Here is a 12,500-nt window from a genome sequence, read left to right on the forward strand (position 1 = left end):
ATGTATTACTACAGTGGTAATGTACAGTAATACTACTGTAAATTCTGTTTTATTCTGTTTTTTAAATTAAACTACTCAGTTTAAAATGTCTATATCAAGCTGTCAGCGTCTATTATCCATCCAGTCTGTAAATTCCTGAATTTGCGAAATGTTCAACTTTGCGAAATTTGTGATAATTCAAAAATTACACAAATTCTTTTATTATTCTGAGTTTACCCTCGTAACCGCTGTCGGAAAAGCTGAATGAGTGTGTTTTGGAGTTCCCGGGTGCGTCTGCTTCGTCTGAACCATCTGTATCTTTTAACTTCTGCTGAGAAACGGCCCATTTAACCGATTCCAGAACCTCCAGCACCATGTCCACCACCACGAAGTGAGCGTTTTCCTGCACGCAGCCACATCAACACACACGCGTATCATTAATACTCATTTATTCTACAAAGTCTTCAAGATAATCAGATTTACTGCCTCTGATATTTAAGCTTTTTCTAGTACCTGGTCAAGATCCATACTGTTCCTGTAAAGGTCTTCAGAGATCTGCTTCTCGTTCACGGGGCCTCAACATTAGACAAGAAACTCATGTAAATTGTAGTAAAATGTTCCAAATTAACCATAAAATAATGTACTGGACACAACAAAACGTTTTATCCACAAAATAACATTTCAGCCCCAAACTAATGAAGAGCTACATGCTAATATATCAGTCCCAAACTACTGACTAGCCGAACGCTACACACAGAAAATAAAGGATTAGAAAAACAAACAAACAAACAAATAATAAAGTTTTGATAAATAAAATTATTGATATTTGATAAATTATTAGAACAATAACAAATTACAAGCACAAATGACAAAATAATAGAAAACTAAAAAAATAAGTAGCTAAAAATAACACTAAGATTATGAAGAAAGTAGATGATAGAAATAAAATAAAAAATAAAAGAATAAAATGAATAAAAAGGTAAAATAAAAATGTGCTGAACCCAAACTCATGCACTAAACACAAACGCAGTGTTAGTCTCAGTGAAGGTGGTTTAAAAGTGTTTCAGGTACAGGTGAGCTGAGTTTTATGCAGATTACCTGAGATGATCTGGGCGTCTGTGCTGGTTCTGTTCTGACTCCCGTTCAGATGTTGAACCATTTCATCAGACAGAGACCGACCCCGGGGGTCCGGAGGGGACGGAGAACCTGGAGAACCTTGATCTTCACCCGCTGGTTCTGTTACCTGCTCTGTAAAACAGGTTTCTTCTCCTGAAGAGCTCGGAGTCACAGTCTGAGGAAACAGCTGAGCTGTTTTAGATCTCGAACCGGAAGACGCAACAATGAGTCCTACAGGAAGTTCCTGCATGTTTGTAAAATCTTTGTAAAATCCAGCAGAGTTGGAGGATGTGGAGGAGGTTCTGTTCTGGGATGGTGGTGTTGAAGATAAACTGAGGGGAGAAGATCCATCTGGAGGCTGCAGTTCAATTCCCTCTAGAGCGTGGAAGCGAGCTCTGCGGGATATTACAGGACTGCTCCTGGGCAGGTAGTACCACTCACCTGAGCTGCTGCACTCATACAGAGGCTTCAGGTGATCTTGGCTTCCGCTGCTCTCGTCCTCCGTCGTTTCATTTCCGCTCTGCAGGATGAAGTTACTGGAATCGTCGGGGATGGAGTCGGGAGAAGATACGATAACGGAGTCTGTGGAGCCGTACATCACTTTCCTTCTGCTGAAGAAACTTCTGCTGTCGAGCTCGACCTGAAAAACGGAGGAAAACACAAAGATACAAAATCTAAAAACAGAAGCTCCATTTCTCACTTCCTCCAAAACTCAGAGTCAGATATGGTTTAACAATTCTGAAGAACTTTAAGAGAAATGTTACTCAGAAACATTTTATACTGGGGAATAAACTGGTCTCAAAACTAATAGAACTTTTTTAGGCCTGTTATAATAAGAATATACCATACAATGTTATATATGATATATACAAATACATTTACTGATTATATGATAATAAAATATCATAATAATGTAATTACACCTATTTAAAGACAATTACATTTCTATTACTAATAGTTAGAGAACTGTTTTTTTTTCTTCCACTATCACAGTCTATGTATGTATATGAAGGCATTGATATTGATGTTTTTGGTAATTCTGCGAATATTGGTGATTTCTTTTATTTATATGTGAAAGAAAAGATGCGAGGAAACACAAATGGGTGATATGAAAGTCAGCAGAGAGTATTTTATCTGATGTAACAGGGTCAGTTAGTGTTCTCCTCTGAACATGTTGAGCTCCAGTGTTTTAGTTTTGTTTTGGCAGCAGATTGAAATAAAGGTCATGTGAGGAATATTTCACAACACATTACAGTGCAGCGCTCCACGCTTTATATCTCCACACCAGTCTAAACTCCTCTGTTCTTTTTTCTGTTTCTAAATTCTATCTTCCATCAGGAAGCATTCAGAGGTTTGTGCACACTTATACATTAGAGGTGTGCCAAAAAATCGATTCACATAAGAATCTTGATTCTCATTTACTACGATTCAGAATCGATTTAAAATGTCCCAAAATCGATTCTGAGGGGCGGGTTTTGGACTGATTTTGGGCTGGGTATTTTTGTTGGACCTGGCAACCCGCTTGTCCCTTCAAACCGAGGTCTTCCAGACCCACACAGAGCGTAGTAGGTGTTTGAGAATCACCGGTAAGATAGCAGAACAAGCACTATATTACCTTAGATTAACGTGTAGTTTTAATGTTTTATGGCAGAATGCTTCATAACAAGCATAAAAAAGATCGCTAGTAGTTAGTTTCAGTAACTGTTAGCTAGCTAACAAGCTAACTTTCCAGTTCCACCTTAAATAACGCTACAGGTGGCTGCGGGCTGCAGCATTTAAGGCGGAACGGAAAAATAACAATAAGCTAATCAGAGCTCATTTCAGCTCCTCATCACAGAGGAATTAAGGAATGGACAATATGAATTAATTTCTCCACCTCCTGCCCCCTTTCTGAAGAAATACAACGACCTTAAATTAACTAGTTAATCAGCAGCTGCTCCTGAACTTTAGCGCTCCACTGCTATCATCACATCAGCCCAGCAGCGTCACCTACACACCACCGCTAGTAGCCTGGTAATAAAGCAGTGTTATTTATTATTTATTTATTGTTCATTAACGTCATTGTGATATCCCAGTGATTCCTCTGTCACTGAGGACCCACATTCCTGCACATTTTATTGTTTTTGTAACACATTACTTGCTCCAGGACCAGTGTATATTATGGAGGGGGTTTTTTTTCAATAAGATTCATAAGCCAGAAGCAGAAATTTTTATAATTCAAATCGTTTTGAATCAAAAATCGATTTTGAATCGAATCGTGGCCCCCAAAATCGGAATCGAATCGAATCGTGAGATAGTAATCGATTCCCACCCCTATTATACATATACTGAAACTTGATTGGGCAGTGTGATTCTCCATCCAGGCATGAACTGGTGTCTCCAAACTATGTAGACCTTTAGGTTATAACAGGTTTCTACAGGTACAAACAGCCGAACTGAATGCAGTCTTGTTTTCCCATCTATAAATTATTATATGTTCCCAAAACATTAATACATTATTTTAACTACAAAATATTATTTTATGGCCTCAAAATATTTTTTCCCCAATTATGTGTATCAAATAATATTATACGAATTACACTGACAGCTTGACTTCACCTTTTAATGCTTAAATATATAAAAAGTGTTTTAATTCACATTAAACCTGTCATAACCGAGCTCAACTACTTAGCGTTACTGTACTTAATTTTTTCATTATTTTAGATTAATACTAAACTTCCATTAAAAGACCATTAAAAACATTATAATGAAACTGGCACTCATTAGGACCACCCCAGGATAAGTCACCCAAATGCTTCACAGAGTGAATTTAAAATGTTTATAAATGTTCAGGTTGCACATGTTTCATCACAGTCTCTCTGACTTCAGTAAACTATAAAAATGAAACACTGATTGAGAAGATTTTGGTACAGTAGAGTGGTTCAGTAGTTACATACACTGTATTTAAAACAGTCTGTATACATGAGTTTCAGCTAAAAGCAGTTCAGTACTGTATCTATAAATACTGAATACAGTCATTATTATTATTATATGGTCTTAATGAGCGCCTCAGTGAACTTTCAGTAAATTTAACAGCGCAATAAACTCAATAAAACTCCAGATTTAAAGTGATTAATTTAAGCCTATTAAAAGACTTGAAAATAAACTCACCATTTCTCTTTTGGAACTTGAGGAACTGGTAAAGCCGCTTTCTGTTCAGAAGCAGAAACGAGTTAAAAACGCACCACTGTTGTTTTACACCCGTTTTCACATTAGCCACGCCCCCCGACACCGGATTGGCTAAAGCTGAGAAGGCAGAAGGTTGATGAGCCACTTGTGAGCGTCAGGTAAACGTGAACTGCCGACCAATCACAGCACAGGAGGCGGGCCTTGTCGGAATACAGGTGGAAACAACAACAATACCGCCCCCTATCGTAAACTGGGGGCGCGTGACAGGAGTAACGAGGTTTTATTATAAAGCTGCTGCGGTCTGGCTGATCTCAGAACAGTTTTGGGTTTATTATCAGAACTGGGCCAGAGTGCAGATCTGGGTTCAGGTTCTGCTGTTTATAAAGAAAGAAGAGGAAGAGTGTGATTTACAGGATGTGATATTAAAGGAGTTACGAGGTTAACGCAGTTTATCAGACTAAATCGACTCTTATACCGCAGAGCCGTTAATGAATCCTCCACTGCAAATCACTTAAAGCCGAAATCCGGTGTGAAATGATTTGTGTTGAAGTGAATTAGAATAACCAGTATAAACTTTTATCAAATTTCCTCCAGCGTTCAGAAATACAGAGCTTTTAGCCGATGCTCCCAACAGACTTACAGTGATAGTGATGCAAATAAATCACTATTCTTACACCATTAACAGACTCAAAGTAGCTCCACACTTCATTAATTAAATGATCTAATTATTGCCCCTAAAAAAGGGCTAGTGACACCCCTGATATATTTTCTGTATAAGTTATATACACATATTTACACTGAAATTACAGTTACAGGTTACACTGATATCTGAATGAAAGAACAAAGCATATTTAGAAATACATTATTTAACTACATAAATCCTCCTAAATGGGGCATCGATTATCGCTCAGGCTACAGCTCTACTGACGGGGTTAAAAATGTTCACTGCAGCCCAAGTCCAAGCAAAACCTCAACACTGGCTACCATGTTCTGAAAATGCGTGTGTGTGTGTGTGTGTGTGATAGAGACAGTGAATGTGTTCTATAATCAGAGAACAGTATTCTGGTAAAGTGTGAGGTTTGAGTCAGCATCGCTATTACTCGCCTCCCCCACAAACCCTCATTCTTTACTTTCTGTTTCAGTTCTGTTGGACGTTCACCATGTTTGTATAGATCTTACACACTGAATTATGTAGTAAATTTTTGAAGTAAAATTTATATTTTATTAAAAGCAGTTGAAAATGTCTTTATACATTAAAATGTGCACACATGTTATCAGTGAATGGATTAGTGTTTTATTTCCCTCATAAATCTACTTCACAGAGTAGGACTTTGTTACTGTACTTCTCTAAGCCTGTAGCCTTGGAACAGCTGAGGATTAATAATCAACAGATTGTTCGGGTCCAGAGTATCAGGCGGGTTCCAGCAGTACTGAGGAATATAGCAAATACCTTAAGACTGTAAAAACAACCTGCCCTGAAGTTCAGAGAGTCTAACTGAATGAGTGCAGTAAACCGCTTCATCTGCTCCTCAGAGCACTAATTTCTCACACCTTTATTCTACACTATACAGAACAGCACAGAATCTGAGTCACTCAGTGCTAAAGAGCCAAAACGCTCCTCCAGTGTCCCAGTAGCTTTGGGGTGAATCTGAGTTTCAGAAACAATTCAGCATCAGCACCTGCAGCACCTGACCTCTCTAATGCTCTAGTGTGGCCACAAGTCACCAGATTCTTACAGCAATGTTCTGACATCTAACATAAAATCTACCCCAAAGGAGCAGAGACTCAATAATCTTACAGTAATAATATTCATTCACTACTTTTTTAAATGTATTAATTTGACTATTCTGGTTTGAGCAGTGTTTTTATTTTTCAGACCAAAATATATAATTAAATAGTGAATATCCTACTTCGTATCAGGATTTAAACTATTAAATATACAAATGAAGTAAGTATAGATATGTTAGAGCTGCATTACCAGCAGAGTGCGCTCTGCTCATGTTGTAAGTCTCTTAGCCTTGTATTCTGTAGCTTTCACTGACTGTACATAAGACACTACAAAGAACACATTGTGTTTATAAATATAAAAAATACCAAATTCATGTCAATAAACATTCATGTATTTTTCTTTAACTGAAGTAGACCAATTTTAGTTTTACATTTAAAATAAGAATAAAAAAGTAGTTTTGAAATAAACTGTATTGTGTGGAAGGTAACATTTTTCCTTCATTAGCAAATTTACACATCACTTGTATATGCAAATGTTTTTTTTATGTAATTCAGTTCTTACTGTAAGATATAAAGTAATATTTTCATAGTAATGTTGTATTATTTTCCTTGTTTTAAAACTAAATTTAAGGTGTAATTATAACTTTATTTATTTTGTAGTCTTGTAGTCTTATGTTTTTTTAGTTTATATACCATTTAAAGTGTAGATGTTAAATATGATTAAAGTAAATATTAATGTTGTTATTGATGAGCCGCCAGCAGAGCGCGCGCCGGTCAAGCGCTCAGGCCCTTGGTAACGGTCAGCGCTTGGAGCGGGTGCGCATGCGCGCTGTGAGCAGCGCGAGGTTGCTGAGAGGAGCTGAGGGGGATTTCTGCGCTCCGGTTGTTTCCTGTTGGATTTACTGTCGGTATTTTAGTGTCGGTACCGGGAGCTTCTTACTGCCGTTACTGCCGTCTCTCGGGGGAGATCATGGCGGCGCTGGGGGCCGAGCCCCTCCGGCTTCAGCTCGCTCCCGCAGCGGCGCCGCAGCCGAGCCTCCTCGCGCTGAGCTCCGGCCCCAGCCTGCCCCCGAACCGCGGCCTGGAGCGCGCGCTGGAGGAGGCGGCGGGTTCCGGTACCCTCAGCCTGAGCGGGAGGAAACTCAAAGAGTTCCCCCGAACCGCCGCCAACTACGACCTGACCGACACCGTGCACGCAGGTACATAAACGCGGGTGTGTGTGTGTGTATATATCTGTGTGTGTTGGGGGGTGTTGAGGGGATGTGTGTGTGTTGGGGGGTGTTGAGGGGATGTGTGTGTGTTGGGGGGTGTGTATATATATTTATATGCATGTGTGTGTTGGTTAGTTGGTTGTTTTGTTTGCTGTAGACCTCTCTCCCTCTCTCTCTCTCTCTCTCTCTCTCTCTCTCTGCTCCATCAGCAGCACAACACTGATCCTTTCTTTCATTGGGGGATTATCTAACTGGCTTCTGGCTGGAATTGTCCGTTCCACCTTAAATGGTGTGGCACCTAACGCTACTGCTAAACCATTTAAGGTGGAATCAGCCGCTTCCAACTAAAATTGTGCGAATGGGACGAGACCCTGACCTTTTGACCCTCATATTGTTCCCCTGGCTGGAACACACCCAGACTACCTTATGGGTGGAGAGGTGGGTTTTGTCCATAATTTGGCCAGGTGTGTGGGGAGCGGGTGTGTTGGGAGCAGGTACTGTAGGTAGCATTAGATCCTGGACCCTATAGATGAGTCAGTTCCAGCCTAGGAAATCAGTCACACTATCCCAGGAAGCTGAGGAGCAGAAGGTTCAGCCTGGCTGAAACAGGTGTGCAGAACCTGAATCTGGATCTTCTGTGGGGTTAAGCAGTTGCACTTGCCTGGGAAGTGTTGGATGAGATGTTGGCTCCAGGTCGGCATGTCACTGAGTGGGAGGGTTTGGCCTGGTTGTAGATTTGGGGTCATTAGGTAGATCAGGAGGGGTCTCAGGTGTGTTGAGAGCAGGTATGTAGAACCTAAATCTGGACATTTAGTTGGTGAGTCACTTCCAGTCTAGAAAACTGTTCAGAATTAGAATAAATGTTGGTTCTAGATTAGCATGCTGTGGTGTGAGAAGGCTCATTCTGGCTGTACATACAGGGGCATTTATTTATTTACGTTTAATTATTTATTCTGGCTCATTATGAGTGTGTTTGGTGGCCAGTCAGTTTGGTCAACCGTTCACTACGCCATGCAGTCCGGGACGCTCCTCACACCAGCCTGGGAAACGTTAGATCAGATGTTCCAGCTTTAGCTCGCTGTGTGTGAGGGTCTGGCCTGGCTGTTGAAACTTGGGGTCACTTGGTGATTCTCCAGCTCTGGGTTTAGGTCTCTATAGTCCAGCCTGGGCTGAACACTCTGGACCACGCTGCATATTATCCATGCAAAATCCATCACTGCAAAGTCACTGTACAGCCCTAAAAAATAAAGACATTTATAAACAGTGTTGATTTTAAAGCTGTTTTTGCAACGTAGATTTCCTGTATAGACCTTAGTGAGGAATATTTCTCTATGTGAACTTTTAATAAGATTAATGAGATCTTTTTAAGTACTGCTACGTAATACTGAAAGAATGTCCTATAAACCTGGCAGAGTTCACATCAGATGTTTTGTTCTGTTTCTCTTAAAATTAAGCCAAACTGAATCTTATCTCAGTGTTATAAACAATGACCAGGCAGAAGGAACGTTTAGAGGAAACTTAATGTTGTTTTTTTATCTGTTCTTTTAAAACAGTCTGAAGCTCCTGGTAATTTATACACAAACTGTGATTTACTGCAGTTTAGATACGCAGACTCGCACTGAATTTATTAGAAATGCAGTTCAGTCAATCAGTAAAAGAGATTTATTGGTATTAAAAAATGAAACTGTAAGTGTTATAGTCTGAACCAGTTTAGCTTAAATAGAGTTCCAAACTTTTCACAACTGTCCTAGAAATGTCCCAAAGCTTTTTCTAAACCACTCACTCGTCCAGATCTTCATTAGTGACTGCCGTTAGTCTATAAACTCAAACATAAACATCTCCAGACAATTTTAGCTTAAACTATTCATTAATGGCTTTTCATTCTGTTTATTATTGCTGATTATTTTTTCCTAAATGATATTTGAAGCAAATGCATTACAAGTTGTTTGGTGTTTATTACTAAGAATAAATTGATGACAGTTTCAGTCGCTTGTTAGCATCATTAGCTCCTGTTGTAAATTAAAGGAGCATGTATTGGATTCCATGTTTAGCGTGTGTTATCTGATGGACTGAGTGGCTGGAGTCTGCAGGGTGGTTTAAGGTAGAACTGAATCCTGTATAAGAAGCTGAGGAATGAGATGCAGCTTTAGCTTCATGCTTCTCCTCTGGAGCTTCTTGGCCTGAGGCTGTTTGAATGGCCTGTTTCGTCTGATGGGTGAGAGCTGACTTGTGTGTGTTTTTCCTGAAACCCGGAACTGTGTGAAACCTGACGCCGAGGTCTGAAGAAGATCTAAAGTTTACACAGCTTTTTATACGGAACTGATATCCAGCAGCATGTAAATCAGTCTGGTTATGTTCATTTATGTTCGGGGAGTGCTGGTGTCTTTCCTGTTTATTAATAGAATATGTAAATAAACAATGTGGTAAATTGATGAATCGGTTAAACAGCAGGACCTGTATCTGTGTGACTGAGACAACAGTGAAGACAGTAAGGAAGGACATGTCTCTGGTTGGTGTGTTTGTGTGAGTAACGGTGCAGCAGAGCTGAGCAGAGTGTTAGGAATGTTTAAGCGTGTGGGAGCTGCTTCCGTTCCTGGTGAATACTTTCCAGTTCACAATCCCTGTATGGGTTCTGCACAGATGACGTGTGTGTGTGTGTGAGACAGTGTGTGTGTGTGAGACAGTGTGTGTGTGAGACTTTGGTTTAAGAGAGAGTCTCCAAAATAAGTAACAGGAAATGGAACGGCACAAGTCAAATTCCTCTCGCTCCTCTGCGGCTCCTCGGAGATGTTGTACTCATAACAGGGTGACGTCATTTTGAGTGTATCACTGCATGACGTGTTATCAGACGTGGACACACACACACACACACACACACACATTCTGGCAGCAGAAATGAAAGATGCATGTATTTTTAATGCTCTGAGACGGCAGTAATTATAAAAGCATGTTGTTTATCTTTTGTTTTTTATTGTTTGTGTGACAACAGGAGATACATGTTATAACTCACTGAATTAAATATAGAATTATGTAATCACATTTAAACAGCAAAGCAAAACAAAAATAACCCTAAACGTGACACATGGGTAGACTACACATCCCCAATAGGTAAAGCCTATAAGCTATATAGCTTAAGAGCTGCATATCTCACAGTCTGAGTTTAGCTAAGTTAGCCAGCAAGCCTGAGAACTTCCTTGTTTAGCCTGTGAGGCTGAAGGCCTCCTAAAATAACCTAGATATTCAGAGAAATACCTATTTTAATCTGTGAGGCTGAAGGCCACATAAGTTTGCAAGTTCAGCTAAGAGCTTTTTAAGGTACCATGTGAACCAGAGAACAAGTCTGAGAGATATTTAGTTAGTTAGTTATTGAGCCTAAAAAGCTAACTAAGCCGCTACTCGAGTTAACTGTAAACATAAAGCGTTTAGCTTGGGCAGATGATGCTCCAGAACTAAGGGCATCTTGATTTACCAAGTTATACAGAGAACCACATATACTGTTCAGTGAGCCTGAGTGGAAACTAATCTGCCAGGCTAACAATAGCGCCACCTAGTTTAGGCAATTGAGTCTAAAGGCCACATAAGTTTGCAAGTGATGTTAAGACGCTTTCTGAGTTAATAACAAGTTAGCATGACCTCTTCCTGTGTTATGCAGCGAGACTGAGAGCTGGTTTAGTTAATAAACCTGATATTAAAGTTATTTAACAAGAATCAGAAGTCAAATTACAAATTTAGTCAAGCCTCAGAGCTACTCTAATTTAGATTAGAGAGCGAGTTATTATAAGGTTATTTAGTGAGCACTATATAAAGTCACCAAGCCAGCCTGAAAGCAAAGTTACTCAGCAGATCAGAGACCTGCATCAGTTACTTACCTAATCAAATCTAACCTTTACTGTGTCTGGAAACTTAAAGATCAGTTTTGCATGAATCTTATAATTAAGGTACTTGAAATGGATCATGGAGCAGAATAATAGAATCAGTGGATCAGGAGGAGATCAGGAGATCAGTGTTGGTGGATCTGTGGAGCTGCAGCTGAACCTGAGGGGGGAATAATTCCCACAAGGCTGTGCTCTTTCCTCTGGTTTACACTGAAGACTAATTTCTCACTGAGTTTTAACTTCTTAACGTCACACTTGATGTGAGATAGGGATGTGCTGCTCCTGCACTTCCCTGTTGTAGTTTCAGGCCAAGACTTGTTCAGCAGCCTCACAAACAGCCTGATTTCATGGGAAAATACCTGATGTGATAATGTGATAACGTGATGATGTGGTTGGTGAGGTGATGTGGAGTGTTTGGTGCTTTCCATTATTAATAAAACCACTGATGTGTGCCGATCTTTGTGGGGGTTTTACTCAGTCGTGTGATGTAGATTTCAGGAGGAGATTCTTTCAGATCTATAAACACCTCAAACCCTCCTCTAGATTTGATATTACACGTCCAAATTCAATTCAGATGAAGCAGAGCGAGTATAAACAGTACAGAGTCCCCATATACAGAGTTTCCTTCACCAGACTGAGGGGCACTGAAACGAAACACTGAGATTAATTCGTACAAATTCTATTAATTCAGTACAGTTCTAAACTCTGTGAAGTGGACCAGTTTCCCAACCAAGATATCAAAATTTTTACATTAAAGGTAAATGTGATCAGTATAAATAGATTATTGAGTCTGATTTAGGGCAAATCAAACTCAACTTGATTTTTATTAATCAATATATTTATTGTTTTCCTTTTCAACAATAATAACAATGTTACATATGACAAATAATTCCAAATAAACACAATTCGACACCCACTTCCACCCCCAAACTTGATTTTTATTAACATCCCATCTACAGAACATTTCTGAAACACATGCTGTGAAGGTATATGGAGGGTTTACAGCTGTTTATTTTAAAGGTTTTAGGACCATTTATATCTGGGATTAACACACGTCCTGTGTGTTCTGATCATAATTGGCCAAGACAAAGTACAGGTGTGAGCAGGATATACAGGTTTCACGTTATTCCTGAGCAGAAAAAAACTTTTCCATAAGCCAGAAGAAATAAGTGATTGTTTTTATAAGGGGTTTCCTTCTTGTTGGTGAGCCGTTCCTGTCGTGTGTCTGATTGTTGCTTTTGGGTTTTCTGTGTTTTTACACAGTTAAAAAGACAAGCTGTTACTTTACAGAGTGTGTGATGATGAAGTATTGAAGTTAGCAACATGCTAGTTGGTGGAATATAAGCTTCCATTCATTGCATTAGTAGATCAGGGCTCAGGGAGAGCTGTGTGTGGACAGTGTTGGCTGTGTGAATAGAGCGGT

The 12,500-nt window shown here is 39.6% G+C and overlaps 2 protein-coding genes across 7 annotated transcripts in view; one reads left to right on the forward strand and one right to left on the reverse strand.

Annotated features, from left to right (window-relative positions):
* The window catches only part of rubcnl (rubicon like autophagy enhancer), a 22,914-nt gene extending 18,562 nt beyond the window's left edge, over positions 1-4,352 (reverse strand). For both annotated transcript variants that reach the window (XM_049485148.1, XM_049485147.1), the window contains exons 1-4: positions 4,246-4,352; positions 1,078-1,735; positions 493-554; positions 217-382 (exon numbers count right to left, since the gene is read on the reverse strand). In XM_049485148.1, the coding sequence (XP_049341105.1) occupies positions 217-382; positions 493-554; positions 1,078-1,735; positions 4,246-4,248 (889 nt within the window). In that variant the 5' untranslated portion in view covers positions 4,249-4,352. The remainder of the gene's footprint in view (positions 1-216; positions 383-492; positions 555-1,077; positions 1,736-4,245) is intronic.
* Positions 4,353-6,807: 2,455 nt separating this feature from the next.
* Positions 6,808-12,500, forward strand: part of lrch1 (leucine-rich repeats and calponin homology (CH) domain containing 1) — a 46,841-nt gene continuing 41,148 nt past the window's right edge. For 3 of the 5 annotated variants that reach the window (XM_022662497.2, XM_049484861.1, XM_022662495.2), the window contains exon 1: positions 6,809-7,190. In XM_022662497.2, the coding sequence (XP_022518218.1) occupies positions 6,962-7,190 (229 nt within the window). In that variant the 5' untranslated portion in view covers positions 6,809-6,961. Of the gene's footprint in view, positions 7,191-12,500 lie in introns of all 5 variants that reach the window. The other 2 variants (XM_022662493.2, XM_022662496.2) reach the window with 1 other exon arrangement.

The sequence above is a fragment of the Astyanax mexicanus genome, chromosome 11 (assembly GCF_023375975.1).
Source record: "Astyanax mexicanus isolate ESR-SI-001 chromosome 11, AstMex3_surface, whole genome shotgun sequence".
Lineage (NCBI taxonomy): Eukaryota > Metazoa > Chordata > Actinopteri > Characiformes > Acestrorhamphidae > Astyanax > Astyanax mexicanus.